This window comes from Myxocyprinus asiaticus, chromosome 14, assembly GCF_019703515.2.
Source record: "Myxocyprinus asiaticus isolate MX2 ecotype Aquarium Trade chromosome 14, UBuf_Myxa_2, whole genome shotgun sequence".
In the NCBI taxonomy this organism is placed as follows: domain Eukaryota; kingdom Metazoa; phylum Chordata; class Actinopteri; order Cypriniformes; family Catostomidae; genus Myxocyprinus; species Myxocyprinus asiaticus.
This window is the reverse complement of record NC_059357.1, coordinates 27,248,099-27,265,832: the sequence shown is the minus strand read 5'-3', so window position 1 is coordinate 27,265,832 and position 17,734 is coordinate 27,248,099. Positions and strand designations below refer to the sequence as shown.

The 17,734-nt window shown below is 37.6% G+C and overlaps 2 protein-coding genes and 3 non-coding genes across 5 annotated transcripts; all 5 read right to left on the bottom strand.

The window, feature by feature from the left end:
• Nucleotides 1-1,358: 1,358 nt before the first annotated feature.
• On the bottom strand, nucleotides 1,359-13,409 carry LOC127451834 (homologous recombination OB-fold protein-like). Its single transcript, XM_051716803.1, has 10 exons — nucleotides 13,212-13,409; nucleotides 12,974-13,027; nucleotides 11,352-12,233; nucleotides 6,687-6,773; nucleotides 5,670-5,807; nucleotides 5,096-5,204; nucleotides 4,735-4,820; nucleotides 4,353-4,472; nucleotides 3,907-4,111; nucleotides 1,359-2,559 (listed from the first exon to the last, which is right to left on the bottom strand). The coding sequence occupies exons 1-10, from the start codon at nucleotides 13,221-13,223 to the stop codon at nucleotides 2,501-2,503; spliced, it is 1,752 nt and encodes a 583-aa protein (XP_051572763.1). The 5' UTR covers nucleotides 13,224-13,409; the 3' UTR covers nucleotides 1,359-2,500.
• A 1,088-nt stretch (nucleotides 13,410-14,497) lies between these two features.
• LOC127451844 (40S ribosomal protein S11-like) lies at nucleotides 14,498-16,459 on the bottom strand. Its single transcript, XM_051716821.1, has 5 exons — nucleotides 16,427-16,459; nucleotides 15,695-15,829; nucleotides 15,433-15,508; nucleotides 14,991-15,120; nucleotides 14,498-14,686 (listed from the first exon to the last, which is right to left on the bottom strand). The coding sequence occupies exons 1-5, from the start codon at nucleotides 16,439-16,441 to the stop codon at nucleotides 14,563-14,565; spliced, it is 480 nt and encodes a 159-aa protein (XP_051572781.1). The 5' UTR covers nucleotides 16,442-16,459; the 3' UTR covers nucleotides 14,498-14,562.
• Nucleotides 14,794-14,879, bottom strand: LOC127452390 (small nucleolar RNA SNORD35). Its single transcript, XR_007899258.1, has one exon. It is a non-coding gene; the product is annotated as a small nucleolar RNA SNORD35 (small nucleolar RNA).
• LOC127452392 (small nucleolar RNA SNORD35) lies at nucleotides 15,299-15,381 on the bottom strand. Its single transcript, XR_007899260.1, has one exon. It is a non-coding gene; the product is annotated as a small nucleolar RNA SNORD35 (small nucleolar RNA).
• LOC127452391 (small nucleolar RNA SNORD35) lies at nucleotides 15,571-15,657 on the bottom strand. The gene has a single exon (XR_007899259.1). It is a non-coding gene; the product is annotated as a small nucleolar RNA SNORD35 (small nucleolar RNA).
• Nucleotides 16,460-17,734: the final 1,275 nt, after the last annotated feature.

The following is a 17,734-nucleotide window of genomic DNA, read 5'->3' as shown; positions in this document are numbered from 1 at the left end:
TCCTGATAATCCTGATCAATTTCAGACTTGTCTGGGATTTCCAGAATTTTGCAGAACAAAATGAAAAGTTGACAGCAGGCAGATCTTTGCCTCTCACTGCTCATCACTGAGACCTGTAGTAACGTTACCAAAAAAGCAGTGTCAGACACTGTGTATTTAAAATAATGATTTAACCACAAGCGCTTCTTCCAGCCAGATGAGAAAGCTCACAATTCGGGTTAAGGAAAATCACGAAAGTCAAACTGACAGATTTTTAAAACTTTGTGCTTTCAAAGAGGCAATATTGAAGCTAAAATGGTGAAAGTAGTCTAATCAATGCTGAAGGGTTGGACTATTGATTGTTAAAATGTCTCAACATATAACAATAGATGCCTTTTCTAAGTGACAGAAGTAGTAATGTATTTATGGGTCAAAGCTAAAGACTCTGCAGAAGCACATTAGGCACAGTATTGACTAACTAAACGTGCTTAATTAGTGTTCATGTCGCCCCCTTGCGACTGCTTTGTTTCTGCGTACAAGAGATAATTGGGCCGGGGTTTGTTTTGTTATGACAGAAGCAATACAAGCTATGAGTGCTGCAGACGACTGAACAAATCGCTCATCTTATAAGAGAATAAAGTATTATGCCTAGTGGATCTCTTTTGTAAAGAAATTACTGTTGATTAACAGTGACCTTAGGGAAAAGAGTACAAATTACAGAGGACATGTTTGAAAAGATGAATGCCATATCATTGATCATTCCACTCATTTATCACTAACATATGCCATTCAAAGCTCGTCACTCACTAATCTCAGTGGAACTCACCAATATTTCTGACAGCTGTAGGGCTTCCAGACTGTTAATGAATTAATGAAGCGACTAAGGCAAGGTCCCCGTGCCCTCTGAGCTGCAGTAATGAGCAAAGTTTAAACATGGATTACTTCTCCTCTGGGCCCCAGATAAAGCTCACACATGAATTCTCCAAGTAAAAAGTGACGTGTGACATGCTGACAGATTGGATCCCTTTTTTGTTCTGAGCTGCATATTCAAAATAGGCACTGTAAAACTGCTCCATGATTTCATGAACATGTTTTTTAAAGGTGCACTTTGTAACTTTTGTCTTGGTGTCATCTTGGACTTACACTGACACCTAGTGGCTTGGATGCAGCATCATTTAAAATCATTAGTTTTTAGTATCAGATGCCATTGTAGAAATTTAGTATTCACAGTCAGCCATGATTACTATAATCATGACAGTAGTCTTAATTTTAATGTGAGTGCTCATGATATATTGCAAAATTAGAATTCATGTCTTTAGGAGTTAAACATTTTTAATGAGAAAAAAAAAAAAAACACTGAGTGTGCCTTTAAGCTCTGGGAATATCTATTTAACTGCAAAAAAAAAAATATATATATATATATATATATAATAATCTTATTAAAATTAAGCTGTTAATAGTGCATTCAAAGATGGTTAGTGACTGAACCTGTTGATACACCCATTTGTTTGGGATATAGGTTGTTTGCAATAGAAAATACTAGGCAAGTATACACAAATATAAATGCACTCAAATAAATGACAGCAATAGGACTGCCATAATCAAAAATCTGCTAGCACAGAACCATATGCCCCACAACTACTTGATCTTACCCTCCTGCAAACCAAATGATGAGTTATGCAGGGACGACAGGAGATTTAATATTTAATCAATTAATTATAAGACAAGAGATAATATGCCAGGGGACACAGTCATGACTTTATAATGACTCATGAAAACACCTCAACTATAAATCAATTATACACACGGTGACACACTGTTGAGACAGCAAGACCAAAAAAGCATTATTACTGAGCAATTCATAAAATATTAATATTGAAACAAGTAAAAATGTTAATTGGGAGGGGGTAAAATGGAGAAAGTAGCAGGCAGAAACGTACTATTATAATAAAAAAAATAAAAAATAAAAAAAGTCAACCATTTAAGACATAATCCATTAAGATATGGAAAAGCTTTTAAACAGAATGATTAAACCCCATTACGCAAACCACTGCTTGCACATCAGAAATGACTGATTATGCCATTCGAGTACTTTAAGGGTGAATCCAGCTGGCAAATTTTAGCCTTAATGGCTGATTTAAATTCACAACCCAAAGCTTGCAACAAAAAAGGGCACACCAGACTACCAGTTAATTTCAGCATTAAATTAACATTTTAACAAAAGACACATTCTTTTAATACAAGCTACAAAAGCATGCCACATTTGTCCACAAGAAAAACAGCCACTCAAGAACTGAACATAATGCTGTGTATTTGCAATATTGATTCAATTTTTGCAAGAAACAAGGGATTTATGTACATATTTTCAAAGGTTTACACAAAACCTGAACAAACGTAATGAGGACATTGGTTAGTGGGTGTTGTTGTTTTGCCATGTTGTTTAATTATTGGTATAGTCATAGCATCTATTAATATCAGTCATGGTCTACTGCTAAATCATGCATTTGAAGTGAGTGTGTGATTAATGTAATCCGCCATATGACTCCACAGGTAACTCCCCGAGCAGCTCATCAAGACCATCTTAGGAAAAGAAACAGTCACACACAAACATGAAAACAGATTAATACTCATTTCAGACACACAATGCAGTTTGTCAAAGACTTCAGAGGATCTGAAAATAAATTCTCTTCCATATTATTTCAAACAAATATAGTAAAATGAGGCTTAGCATACCACCCACTGTTTGAAAGACAAAACACTATTTGCTGAAATTTAATAGAGTCTGATGATTTGTGTGATAAAGGCCATTAAGATAATTGCATTAATCTTATCTGAAATATTTATATCTTAAATTCAAATAAAAGAACACATGATGTGAAAAATTAATGATATCTTAAATACAGCAGCAAAACAGGGTTGTCAATCCTGTTGCGGAATGCTAAATATGGTTACGTTCACACACAGTCCAGTTATAAATGTGTGACACCTGCATTCTATTAATTTTCGGAACTCAAACTCACATTTTGACAGTGGTCCCAACAGTTTTGTGGTATGGTTACAACACAAATGCTGCACTATATGCTCAGTTAAATATATAAAAAGCATTCACACACATTGTCTGTTAAATGAAGATTTGACGCATGAACTTGTATCTCAATTGTACTAATTTATTAAATAACATCATTCAGTGTTTCCTATATATGCATTCGTGCAGCTGCTGGAATTTTATATGGTTCATTAATATTCTAGACGCAACATAACGCTTGCTTGCCCCAGTCAGCTGTGAGCTTTCTACAATGCGCGCATTAGTGATGTAACGTTCGTGAACGAATCGGTCTTTGTGAACAAATTATTTAAGCAAACGTATCGTTCTTGTTCACCTCCATACACTGACTCATTTCTCATTCACTGACGTCCCTGCTTTTTGAAACCAATGAGCTCTAGTTTGAAGCGTGAGACTGCTTTGGTAGACTACAGCACGAGCCAATAGCATTCGAGTGCGGGCTGTGAAGTAGCATATCATTGGTTTAACCCACTGAAAAAGCAAGGATCGGGATCTGTTGACCGACTGAAGGAGAAGAGGTGGTATGTCATTCGTTTACTTCAGCAGTCTCGTTCAACAAAGAGAGAACATGATAGGATTAATTATTATGAGTAAAAGTGACTGATGAAATTACAATAATGCACACACAACAGCACCGCTGCTGAAAAAATCCTAGGGGAATCACTGGTCATGTTAATTGTTAAAAGACTTCCAAGTGTTAAGGAAATCATCATCTAATTACTTTCATCACTCTCACAATGGTTACAGGCATTATTCACAGCTATCCCACGAAAAAAAGGGGACAATTCGAGAATAACAAATTTAGAGCCATTGTGATTTTAAAATACTTCAGACATGCAAGACACACTCACACACAGACACACCTGTGTCCCATGCTGTGTCCTCGGTTGGCCCAGACCCTGTTGGTGCTTGACAGAGATCATTAGAGACAGCTGCAGCGTGATCTAAACCAGCAGAAGCCCCACTTTTCTGAACTGCATTTTCACCCTCATCTTCATCATCAAAATGGAGCTCCATCTGAGAGACGGGGCCCCCTGCAGGTATGGTGGGTTCACAATGCAATGCAAGCTGTGTACACACACAACAACAAGGGAAAAATTAATACAAAACAAATAATAAAGACAATAAGGAACACACTGGAAGGCGAGTATCTCCTCAAGGCTTCTACTTCAGCAATTTGACAGAAACCACTATATTAGATTAATTAAAAGGCAATTGCAATGTCATAGCTAGGTGGATATCTGGAGGAAAGCCAATTTCAGAGGATGTCTTAAAGAAATACACTGGAGAATAGAACAGGGTGACTTACCAATGGAGGATGGGATAGCTGGGAGTTATGCAGGACTTCATCAGGTGAGTATATCCTGAGAAGGTTATTAGGCGTGACGTTCAGGTAGTGATTCCGATGTGTTGGTGAAAACACGCCCACCTTTAAAATAAGTGATGAAAAACAGTAAATAAGTTTTATCTTTTGCCCTTTTGTTGGATAGACACACAGCAGAGAGGACAAGAAATGATGGAGAAGAGTGGGGAACGGGATTAGGGAATGTTGCAAGCCAGACTGAAATTTGCTTTACCAGCTTGAGTGCCACGGCTCAACGTTTCCGATAACATGCCCAAATGCAAGGCAACGACTCTGACATAATAAATCTTACACAGTAAGGAGGTGTTAATGTCTAAAAGGTAGTTACTTGTTTGAGTAGTAGCACAGCTCCTGTCTTGAGCTCTTCCTGTCTGTCTTCCACCAGGCGACGATGAACAGTGCCCTGCATCTCACCTTCAGAGTGCAAAAACACAGAAAAGAGTTGACAGTCCAAAAAAAAAAACCTCTTTGAGTAGAGGCTTTTCACTAACAAGTGTATGAGTGTAGAATCAGACCAAGAACAGAAAATCAGCCTTACACACCAGCTCAGTCAGGGACTCTCTGATTTCAAGCTAAACTTTGTGTGTGTGTGTGTGTAAGACATTGATAGCATAGTCAACAACACCATGGAATATGTGTGGAATGTCTGTAATGCATTTATCATATTATAACCTTATTATTATTTTTACCTGTGGGGTCTCTGAAGATGACCTTCGCATCTGCATGTGTGTGTGTGATACTCTTCAAGACAACAGCCATGTTAGGAACCTTATTTTTAGCCAACTGCCTGAGAGCAGCCTGGAGGGAGGAGTGAGAGACAGATAACAAGTCACAAATAAGCACCATAGAAAAACAAGAGAATAAAAGAAAGAAAAAAAACATAAGTTACAGCACAGCCCCAAGGCCTCGGGTAATGAATCAAGTGAGAAGTTAATCATCATTTGTCAGCCTAATGAATATTTAACACAAGTGTGCCATTAGCAGAGGATCATTATGACGCACTGGGCAAAAAATGTTAAAATTACATTAATAATCACTTTAAAGTGACTGATGACATCAGTGATTATGGTCGTGTTAATCATTAAGAGAGCTGCGGTGACTCATTAGTCCTGATTATAGTCCTGGACTTCCACTCTAGGCACAAAATATGTACTGGTAATACAAATATTTATTTTCAGACTTGGCTAAACAGAAAAAAAAATATTCTACGTCCTGATAAAGATCTACCCATAACAATCCTGTTAGAGCAAAAGTGTAGTTCACCTTGCGTAGCACCATGACAACACTGTAAGAGTTCAGGAAACAAGAAGGGTTCTTCTCATCCAATCCCATTTCAGACTTCATCACTGCCCACGGCCCCTTACTGAACTCCTCTTCTTCACTCATCTGAGAGCTTGAGACCTGTTGAGAAAATGGACACACCACCAACATTCAGTCTGATGACTGGAAGTTTGAGAGCATGCTTTTACATAAGAGTGAAAGTGGATTGTCTATCCACAGAATTGTTTAGGTTATAAAGGGCAAGCAAAAAACAAACAATAAACAAAATGCTGTTTAAAATAATATTTTAATTATGTACTTATGTATAGCGTTCCCTTATACAGTATAAGAGAACCTAGTGCTTAAAAACTAATCAAAGACACTGAAACCGACTAAACTCTTTGGGGAATCATAGACTGAGAAGAAATGGCACATTAGAATGCTGTACGAATAGCCTTAAGGCCATTTACTATATTTTCCACGGCTGGGGAATAATGGAATACATGTAACGGGATTACGTATTTGAAACACAAAATATTAGTAACTATTCCACTACAGTTACAATTTACTTTGTTGGTACTCAGAATACAATTACATACTGCAAAAATTTTATTCTTCATGAGAATTTTTGTATTGTTTTTTCTGTAAATATATCTGAAACTCCTTAAAACAAGATAAATTTGCTTTATCTTGTTTAGAAGCAACACTGCATATGTTAATAAGGCTTTTTCAGCCTAATATGTGTCTTACTGAAATGGCAGTCTTTTTTACTTATTAAATTATTTGTAGCCAAAACAAGTTAAAAAAAAAAAAAACATCTGCTACTGCTGAAGTAGTAATCCAAAGTATTTAGATTAAGTTACTGACCTTGAGTATTCTAACGGAATATGTTACAAATTAAAATTTCAGCAGGTATTCTGTAAACTGTAGTGGAATACATTTTAAAAGTAACCCTCCCAACCCTGGTAGTTTCATATGGACAATCCCACATTTAATTACCTCAAACCCACATTTACTTACCTCACTACTACGCAGGCGAGCAACAGCTCCATGTGCAGGTGTCTGAGGAACTGACACAATAATGTCATCAATACTCCGCCCACTGACCTGCAAGACCATAGCACAAGACAATTAAGCCCCTTTCACACACAGATCCAGTGATTAATCACGGGAAAAGTCGTTCTGGCAACTGTTCTGGGACTGCAAAATGTGTTCTTTCACACTGCAAGACCTTTCCCATAATCTGTGCTCGCATTCACACACATCCCGGGACAATCCCATAAAGACAAAAGTGACATCACGGTGTGACGTCTAATGTACAGCATCTTAAGTTTACTGATAACAGCGTCTTTTCTCTCGAGAAGTCCGCTCTTTCATTCTTTTGTAAATAAATAAATTGTGTATGGTACAACTAAACAGATGGTTAATTTCATCATCTACCAACTGAACAAACCCAAAAACAATAAAGATTGAAAGTGAAAGTAAAAAAAAAAATAAAAAAAAGAAAATGCTCGGTATCTAGTTGCATTGCAATATTATTCATATTAAACAGAAAAATTATATTAAACAAACTAATAATTTTCAGTGATACCTGCAACAGTTGTTCATTTGATTCAGTAATCGTGTTTGTAATTTAGTTTTATTCTAAATGCGTCTACCTTCCTAAAAATAAAGAAAATTAACTAGCTTACACCGACAAGGTAAGATTATGCTTTTTTCTCTTCAGACATTACCATTTATTACAATCAAAAAAGATTATTCATTTGTCGTTTATTTGTTGGTGTTTCTTTTTTCTTTTTTGCACTAGCACTGCCATTTTGTATGTATGCCTGAATCACTTTTTAATTAACAAATAAAATGTATTAGTAATATACACATTGTATGCTAACTGTTGCGCTGCAAATCGATTAAGCATTGAGAAGCATCGAGGCAAATGTCATCTTTATAATCATGATTTCTACCAACATTAAAATAAAATAAAAATAAATTTAAAAAAAAGCTATATTTGGGAGAAAAACTAATTTATTATTTGGAACCTAATGTTTTAGAAAATAGCAATAAATGAATTTTCAGTATCGTTATGTTCTTGCCCTTTCAGGGTTAAGAAAATAAACGTGTGAACAAACAGTTGTCAGCCTGTTGTAATGTTGCAAGCAGCGAGTTAGTCTACCTAAAAGCTATATTGAGTCATTACAAAACTGGTAAAAGTGTATCTTTATCTGGTTGTGTTTCTTATGTATGCAGGTCTATAATTAATTAGCCTATACCTACCGTATTTTCACTTACATTCATCTTCGCAAATTCTGTAAAATGTTGTTCACGGAGATTTTACTTCTGGTTTGAAATGTTCCCTGCATGAGACTGCACTTTTTTCCACTGGCATTGATTCCGCTAATATCCTGGGATCAGAGCCCAGTGTGAATGAGGTTTTACACTTCCAAGTGCTTGACATTACATTTCGGTCTGTTCTCACCCAAAACCCATTAGATCACTTCAAAAAAACTTGGATTACACCACAGTAGTCTTATGGATTACCCTTATGCAACCTGAAATTAAAATTTGGTCAATATTCACTTGCATTGTATGGACAAAAATACATATGTCCATTAAAATATCTTTGTTTGTGTTCCGCGGAAGAAAGTTATGAGTTTGAGGCGACGTACTGGTGAGTATATGATGAAAGAATTCTCATTTTTGGATGAACTATTCCTTTAAACAATACAAACACACATAAATTACAAACTGCAAATGTGGAGTGAATGTGTGGATCCAGAAAAACAAACTGCAATATAAAACAGTTAAGGAAAAATTGTCTTGCAAAACACATTAATATATATATATATATATTACAGCTGTCAAAAATACTGCGTTAAATCATGTGATTAATTAAAACAATTTTAACATGTAAATTTTTCTTAAAAGGTGCTGTAAGAAATGTTAGCCATTCTAGAATTACCACAAGCTGTCAAGCTGAGCTGTTGGACTAGCCACTCCCCATTTTTCCAAAACCCCGCACTCCAAAGATACCAAATTAGCTTCGAGACCGACACGAGCAGAAACGGTTGTCCAAAACAACAGTAGCAAATTAGCACCCTCAACTGACAACTTATGAGCAACATGGCATAAAGATGGTATTATGCCTCAATAATTCACTGAAACTACAATACTATGAGAATGTGCAAAATGATTGACAAGCAGAACGCATCATTGCCCACGGCCCACAGACACATTTTTGTTTGCCATTTACAGATTCTAGAGCTGTCACAGAGACCGGTGAGATTTCTCAGGAAACTTATTTCATTAATAACTTTCAGGGAGTAGTAAAAAAAAGTTTGCATACCTTTCCATGAAAAAAAATTTCTTACAGGACCATTATCGCAATTAACGCATTTACCATCAATAAAGCATAAACCAGCAAAAATACTTGTGGGACTAGGGCGGAACCTTTGCGATGTGTCCATCCAGAGTCATTACACTGACAGACACACCACAAACACACACACACACACAGCAGCTATGGGAAAGGACCTCTTAATGCTATTTGTACAGTTGAAGTCAGAAGTTTATATACACTTAGGTTGAAGTCATTAAAACTCATTTTTTAACCACTCCACAGATTTAATATTAGCAAACTATAGTTTTGGCAAGTCGTTTAAGACATCTACTTTGTGCATGACAAGTAATTTTTCCAACAATTGTTTACAGACAGATTGTTTCACTCTAATTGACTATATCACAATTCCAGTTGGTCAGAAGTTTACATCCACTAAGTTAACTGTGCCTTTAAGCAGCTTGGAAATGCCAGAAAATTATATAAATCCTTAAGGCAATTAGCTTCTGATAGGCTAATTGGAGTCAATTGGAGGTGTACCTGTGGATGTATTTTAAGGCCTACCTTCAAACTTAGTGCCTCTTTACTTGACATCATGGGAAATTCAAAAGAAATCAGCCAAGACTTCAGGAAAAAAAAGGTGGACCTCCAAAAGTCTGGTTCATCCTTGGGAGCAATTTCCAAACGCCTGAAGGCACCACGTTCATCTGTACAAACAATAGTATGCAAGTATAAACACCATGGGACCACGCAGCCATCATACCGCTCAGGAAGGAGGCGCATTCTGTCACCTAAAGATGAACGTAGTTTGGTGCTAAAGTGCAAATCTATCCCAGAACAACAGCAAAGGACCTTGTGAAGATGCTGGAGGAAACAGGTAGACAAGTATCTATATCCACAGTAAAACGAGTCCTAGATCAACATAACCTGAAAGGCTGCTCAGCAAGGAAGAAGCCACTGCTCCAAAACCATCATAAAAAAAAGTCAGACTACAGTTTGCAAGTGCACATGTGGACAAAGATCTTACTTTTTGAAGAAATGTCCTCTGGTCTGATGAAACAAAAATTTAACTGTTTGGCCATAATGACCATCGTTATCTTTGGAGGAAAAAGGGTGAGGACTGCAAGCTGAAGAACACCATCCCAACCGTGAAGCATGGGGGTGGCAGGGCTTTTGTGGGGGGGCTTTGCTGCAGGAGGGACTGGTGCACTTCACAAAATAGATGGCATCATGAGGAAGGAAAATTATGTGGATACATTGATGCAACATCTCAAGACATCAGCCAGGAAGTTAAAGCTCATCGCAAATGGGTCTTCCAAATGGACAATGACCCTAAGCATACCTCCGAAGTTGTGGCAAAATGGCTTAAGGACAACAAAGTCAAGGTATTGGAGTGGCCGTCACAAAGCCCTGACCTCAATACGATAGACAATTTGTGGGCAGAACTGAAAAAGCATGTACAAGCAAGGAGGCCTACAAACCTGACTCAGTTACACCAGTTCTGTCTGGAGGAAGGGGCCAAAATTCCAGCAACTTAGTGTGAGAAGCATGTGGAAGGCTATCCAAAACAACTGACCCAAGTTAAACAATTTAAAGGAAATGCTACGAAATACAAACAAAGTGCATGTAAACTTCTGACCCACTGTGAATGTGATGAAAGAAATAAAAGCTAAAATAAATCATTCTCTCTACTATTATCCTGACATTTCACATTCTTAAAATAAAGTATTGATCCTAACGGACCTAAGACAGGGAATGCTTTCTACGATTAAATGACAGGAATTGTGAAAAACTAAGTTTAAATGTATTTGGCTAAGTTGTTTATTAACTTCTGACTTCAACTGTATATACAAAACAAGCCCAGATGGGACTTGTGACAGAAAGCAAGAACATTAAAGCCTCTGTAAGAGCAATTTAATTTAAAATATATTGATTTCTGAACTCTTCCTAAGTTAAAACATTAGTATTGTGTTGTTTAAAAATGAGTATGAACTTGTTTTTTTTGCATTATTCGAGGTCTGAAAACACTGCATCTTTTTTGTTATTTTTACCATTTTTGGCAAATAAATGCTCTAAATTATAATATTTTTATTTGGAATTTGGAAGAAATGTTGTCAATACTTTATAGAATAAATAAATGTTAATTTTACTCAAAAATATACCTATAAATAGCAAATCCAGAGAAACTGATAATTTTGCAGTGGTCTCTTAATTTTTTCCAGAGCTGTGTATATACAGTATATATATATATATATATATATATATATATATATAGATACACACACACATACACATCTATATATATCCTACAAATTTGTGTCATAAACTACAAACTTTAACAGTAGCTGTCAAACCTGTTGTGGTAGTGCTCCTGCTGGGCCTGGGAAACGGCGAGCTTTGGTTCGCATCATACCACTTTGTGGTGTTTGAGGTGTCTTATTGGCTGCAGACACAAGCTGGACCAGATGATTAGTCAGGACAGGTGTGCTGAGGGGACGAGGTGTAAGAGGGAGATTGGGAGTTGAAGACACTGCATGGAAAAGAGACCCCCGGGACTGCAGTGGTGTTCTTGGTGTCGAAGGACCTGTACGCCCTTGAGGCGACACAATTGGAGGCCTAGGAGATACAGGTCTGGGGAATCGCGGGACTGGAGTAGCTGGGGCATGCATGTGACTTGAACTCTGTATAGAGGTAGACAGATGTATGGGCCTTTGTATGGTGGAAGTAAATGAGGTGTTAACAAAGGGTCGTGCAACTGCTGACACTGAGGCTGCTCCACTAGAGGCTAAAGGTCTCATTCGTTTGGCTGGTGAAATGCTATCCAATGGTGGATGTGATGCTGGATTCTTCTGTGGCTGAGAAACCACTGCAGAGATGCTTTCATCCAGTTCCTCCAAATCCACATCCCAGTCATCAAAGTCATCCTGAGGTGGGGAGTCTCTCTGCAGGACACTGAGAGATGCTGGGGAATGAGGGTGTATCTGGTAAGAGGAGGGATGCAGAGATGACGCAGGTGCACGAAGGGAAGGAATGGAAGAAGAGAGTGACTGATGGCCAGGGATGGAGAAGTCTCTTAAGGCTTTGACAGGACTACATGTTGGGGTACACAGAGGTGCTATGCAACCAGAGCCAAAAGATGAGCTAACAGAGCTTTGTTGAACATGGGAAGATGATGGGTCTGATGTGGAAACAGAAGAAGGCTCTGATTGACACGTCCAATCAGCTTCAAGCAAATCCTACAGGTGAAAAATCAAAGAAGTGACCGGATGCAAATGAACTTGATAAAAAGGCAAGCAAGATTAATTATGCAAGAAACTAAAAAGATGCCCACCATTGAATGTCACTGACACAATTTGTGATTAAAGGTGCACGAAGTAAAAAAAATATATATATTTTATGTCATCTTGGACTTGGACACCTACTGGCATTGATGCAGCATAATTCAAATGCAACAGTTTTTAGTTACTGAAGCAATTATAGAAATTCACTATTCACTGTCCAATAACAGGGCAGTTACTAAGATGAGTATTCGCTGGTCATGTGATGCTAACATGGCAGCCCCCATGAGGGGACCCTCTCCATGTAGAATAAAACAGCATAAATAAGGTTACTGATGTGACTTTAGTCTTCATTTCATGTGAGTGGTCATGATTTTATACATATGTTCCAAGTTTAATATTAATTTCTTTAGAATTAAAACTTTTTTAATGAGGAAAAAAATATGGTGTGTACCTTTAAAGCATCTAAAAATGCACAGCATGCTGAAATACACATTTATACTCAATGTCATATTACTACAAAAAAAAAACATTACGTGTAAAAAGGAATAAGCATTATTGAACAATATATCTTTTGCTGAGATGTACTAATTAGCAACAGCTGTGTCAGTTCTCAAAGTGAAGAAAAATTAGTTCTTTAAGCTAAAAATAATATAATGTATTTAAAAACTCAAAAGTAGACAAATACAATCCCAAACCTCATCATCCAACTCCTCTGCAACGCTGAATAAGACTTTCCACTTATTACAAGCCTGTAAAAACAAACCGCGATTAACATTAAGTCACATAAAAAAGAAATACTAAACAATCAGTTTGTATATTTATCAGTTTATGATAGCGTTGTCGTAAATGTCTTGTGATGTAATTTTACGCAAAAAGGTTAAAGGTCTACAATGTTTTCGAATAGCATGTACCAAGGCTAATGCAAAGTCTTACCGTAGCTGTCATGTCTGCTCTGTGAATCAAAGGAACAGATATATACCGCGTCAAGTATGAATCATGGATGCATTAAACAATTAATTGAATATTTTTGTGTTATTAGATATGTAAACATGAACACAAAAAGCTCAAGATACTGTATTCAATCTTCAAATTCCACACCTTAGCGCGGCCGCGTTCAAACAACACGCACAGCGTGCGTGACGTATGCAAATGACGTGTTATGTTTGAAGGCGTGTTTAGCGCTCAATGCAGTAGCACCATCTGCTGGATGTAAGTTACTGGTGCACACACATTTAATGTGGATTTTTTCATTGAACATAAACGAACTTTATGCTCCAACGTTTGACGTTCTCCTCGTGTTGTGCAATTAGTAATTTAAGACGTTGGAATAAACGTGGTAAACCAGAGAACAAAATTGTTCAGTTTATGACTTCATTGAGCATATAGCAAACTGCCAAGTACTTTCTATCAGAGAAATGAGGCGATGAACAGTTCTAAATGTGAGGGACATAATCCTCCCTTTTTAAACAAAATAATTTGGTCAGCAGGCAATAAATGTTCACAAGGGTAAAAAGAGGGGTGTGGGTGGGGCTAACCTTAAGAAAATGTTGACTGTCAACCTTGGATTAAACCAATAATCTTGTCAGCTATTATCTTTTCCTTTATTTTGTAAGTTGCCCAAATTTGTGAAGTTTTAAAAACTTATTTGCATTATTTTATTTTCTAGCATATTCAACTAAATTCAAGATATCACTCAGTAGGGGATGGCTAGCTTGGGACACAATGCTAAAATACACCAATATGATTTGTATATCAACTTCTATTTCCCAATTTGTTTGATCATTTATCATCTTTGGTAATACGGTTGAATGGTTTAGATGTACAAATAAAGTCAACCCTGTAAAATTGCACAGAAATTGAATAAAAAGGTCCAAATAATTTTACTATTTGGATGTGATTTTCATGAATGTCATATTGCAACAGGGTAGCAAGCAAACTGTGGAACAGCTAATTTTTGCACTTTAAAAAAAGTTGACAACTTGAAGGCAATTTGTCTCAGCCAACAACAATGGACTTATGCTAGTACCATTGGCGACCTTATGAACACAGAAATTTGTTTAGAGATCAAACACTTGACCAGTGTGATTCAATCCCTGCTCATGTTGTCACACTAAATTGCATCCAAAATGTGTTAACGGCCTCAAAGAGCAGGATGGTTTATCAAAGTGACTTAAAATACAGTAAAGTCAAGAGCTTACTGAATAGATGAAAAACCAATCTGAAGATTTTTATTTTATTTTTTCCTTTCCAACAATACAGGAGTCATATGGTTAAAATAACAGTTCTAGAACTTCTGGAACTGCTTCTTGGCTCCAGCTGCCTTGGTGACCTTCAGGACATTGAACCTCACTGTCTTGCTCAGAGGTCGGCATTCTCCTACTGTAACGATGTCACCGACAGTCACATCCCTGTAGAATGGAGAAAATTGAGACATTAGAAAAAAAACTGTATTCCACCTATTTCTGCAAAACACCAGTTTCAACAGGCCTGACAAACACATTTTCATTAGGAAGTTTATGCTGCATCAGTGATGCCGTTAAGGCATTGTCGTCAGAGCCTGATAGACTTGGAAGACCATCGTGAGAAAATACATCATTTGCAGCTTGTTGCCCATTTAGGTGTTAGCAAAAAAAAAAAAAAAAAAAGAAAAAAAAAATCTACAAAATGTCTTTTGGGTCTTTAAATAATGTACCACAGGAAAAGTGGCTTTACCTGAAGCATGGGGAGATGTGGACAGACATGTTTTTATGTCTCTTCTCAAAACGGTTGTACTTGCGGATGTAATGCAAGTAGTCCCGTCTGATGACGATGGTCCGCTGCATCTTCATCTTGGTCACCACACCTGGGAAAAAAGTAACAGCAAGTAAGCTCACTTGGTAACTCATGGAAATGTTGTGGACTAATGGACAGCATCTACAATACTATGCCACCTCCAAGGATAACAGATTTCTCAAGGGGATGAAAAAAAAATTGCATTGTTAAATAGGTTTAATTTACTAATGAAAGCAAAGATGAGATACTGGGAAGCATCAGTAAAGCCACTGGGCACTGTCCTCACAACCTAAAGGGTTCAGAAGACCATCGTGATAAGACATCATTTGCACCCCAATAAAATGAGTACAAGAAACAAACGAACCAGAAAGTGCACACTCACCAGAAAGAATACGGCCTCTGATGGACACATTTCCAGTAAAGGGGCATTTTTTGTCAATGTAAGTGCCATCAATAGCCTGTGGAAACAAAGAACTTTAGCTATTTGAAAGGTCACGGAGGTTACAACATGGAGGCATCTTCTACTGCATCAGTGTTGCCATAGGCGGTATCCTCAGAGCTCTCTTAAGAGCCTAGGAAGACCATCGTGAGAAAGACATCATCTACAATAAAAGGGTCACACTTGTGTTCAAACATATACTCACCTCTCTGGGGGTTTTGAAGCCCAAGCCAACGTTTTTATGGTAACGTGGGAGCTTCTCTTTGCCACCTCCTTCACTTGCCAGAACCCGCTTTTTGTTCTGGAAGACGGTCGGTTGTTTCTGATAAGCCCTCTCGTTCTGAAAAGGAGCACATTCACAGAGTGGCATTCATAATTCTTACAAATAAATAATGACTCCGTCTCAGTTTCCACAAGGCATAGTAGCCTGTAGTAGCTACAGCCACAATAATAGTGTATCTATAGTTAACTTAGATTTTAAGTGTCAAGTAATAAAGTATAATACTCAGCCAAAGAAAAACAAGCCTAGTCAATGGGTCGTTTTGGTCTGCGCCTCAGAGTTGCAAGGAAAACCTACACATGTGCTGCAGCTCCTGGCGGACGAATTCAGCTCTTATATCATAAGTAAGCCTAAACTTGCAAGTGTAATTTAACTTAAATCTAGTGCGAATAAACAGTTGCCAACAAAGATTGTGTTAAAGAAGTCACGTTTTGCTGGTGAGCTAAATAAGGCCGCTCGAGTTTCCGCTATTCAATGCTTTCTATCCCACTGTCGGCGATGAAAAAACACATATTTTACTTCTACATGTAATTGATTTGGGCATGTTTACCTCGATAATAGCATACGTTCTGATCAACGACCACATTTTGTGGATTACAAATGAAATTCAACGTAAAATTACACATTTTTGTAACCACGCCGTTTGGTCTAACATACCTGTGTGTCCGCCATCTTCGCCAGCCGAGTCGTAAAGAGAACTACACATGCGCGAGGCAGACGGAAGAGAGGTTTGCACGGATATGACGAAAGAGTGAGGGCGGAGCTAATCGGGATTTATTTTGCATTAATGATGGGAGGTTATTACTGAAGCTTAATTGTACACATGTGCTTAATCATATTAGGTTCAAAATGATCATAAATAATACAGAAAAATGTATAAAATATACAGCATAATATTAAGCTTTGTAAATAAAAATAGAGTGTGAAAGAGAAAAATGCAATGACAGTGATATACCTTGGTTAGTCAGCACTTTGCTTATATCCCTGTTCTGAAAAGGGCATTATTAAGTGTAATGCTAATGCTGTTAGAGGATCCTATTTGGATGTAACACATAAGGCACTATGTGAGTTCCGGAGTAAAGGAGTAGTTGAGCACTGCATGACTGTCTATCTCGTTATTATAAGATAGCTAACACAACATGGTGTCAGAAGCAACGGTGTAGTCACGACAAATTAAACCTGAAAGATCAATAATAAAAGGGGACGACGGCAAAGTACGGGGAACATGGAGAGAGAAGAGCCAGCCCCGTCACTGTTTGCCTCGCAGCTAGCTCCGACAGGCAAGTTCGATTTCACAAATGCCAGTGTATGGCCAAGATGGATGAAACGTTTTGAGCGTTACAGAATAGCATCAGGATTGGATAAGCAATCACAAGAATACCAGGTGAATACTTTTATGTTTGCTGCCGGAGATGACGGCAAAGATATTTGTATGTGTTACCTCTAACTGATGCGCAAAAGAAATCGTATGCTGCAGTAACAGAAGCTTTTAATAAGCACTGTGTTAGCAAGAGGAATATCATATTTGAAAGAGCCCGATTCACTAAGCGAAATCAAGAACTGGGGGAGAGTGTAGAGTCGTTCATTACGGCTGTTCATTCACTTGCCGAACAATGTGATTTCAGAGCCCTAAAAGAAGATTTAATAAGGGACCGAATAGTGGTCGGCATACGTGATGCTAAACTGTCAGAAAGCTTAGAGTTAGATGCTGACTTGATGTTAGAGAAAGCAATAACTAAAGTAAGACAGAGTGCAGCAGTGAAAAAGCAACAGCCAATACTGCACGGAGCAGAGCAGTCAACAGGACACGTCGAGACAATACACAAAATGGACAAAAGATGACAGAAGCCATCTAAAAATAAAACAGAGAACCATTTAACTGGATGTGGAAGATGCGGGAACTTAAAAAAAACACCACTGGAAAGACTGCCCAGCTCGTGAGGCTGACTGCAGGAGATGTCATCG

What these genes read in the sequence shown, in the direction of transcription:
- LOC127451834 (XM_051716803.1), bottom strand. An exon ending in CTCGCCTGCGTAGTAGTGAG is followed by an intron (nt 5,808 to 6,686) that starts GTAAGTAAATGT and finishes TTTTCTCAACAG; the next exon opens with GTCTCAAGCTCTCAGATGAG. An exon ending in GGACACAGCATGGGACACAG is followed by an intron (nt 2,560 to 3,906) that starts GTGTGTCTGTGT and finishes TCTTTTCCTAAG; the next exon opens with ATGGTCTTGATGAGCTGCTC.
- LOC127451844 (XM_051716821.1), bottom strand. An exon ending in CAGAGGCCGTATTCTTTCTG is followed by an intron (nt 15,121 to 15,432) that starts GTGAGTGTGCAC and finishes CTTTTTTCCCAG; the next exon opens with GTGTGGTGACCAAGATGAAG. An exon ending in CACATCTCCCCATGCTTCAG is followed by an intron (nt 14,687 to 14,990) that starts GTAAAGCCACTT and finishes TCCATTCTACAG; the next exon opens with GGATGTGACTGTCGGTGACA.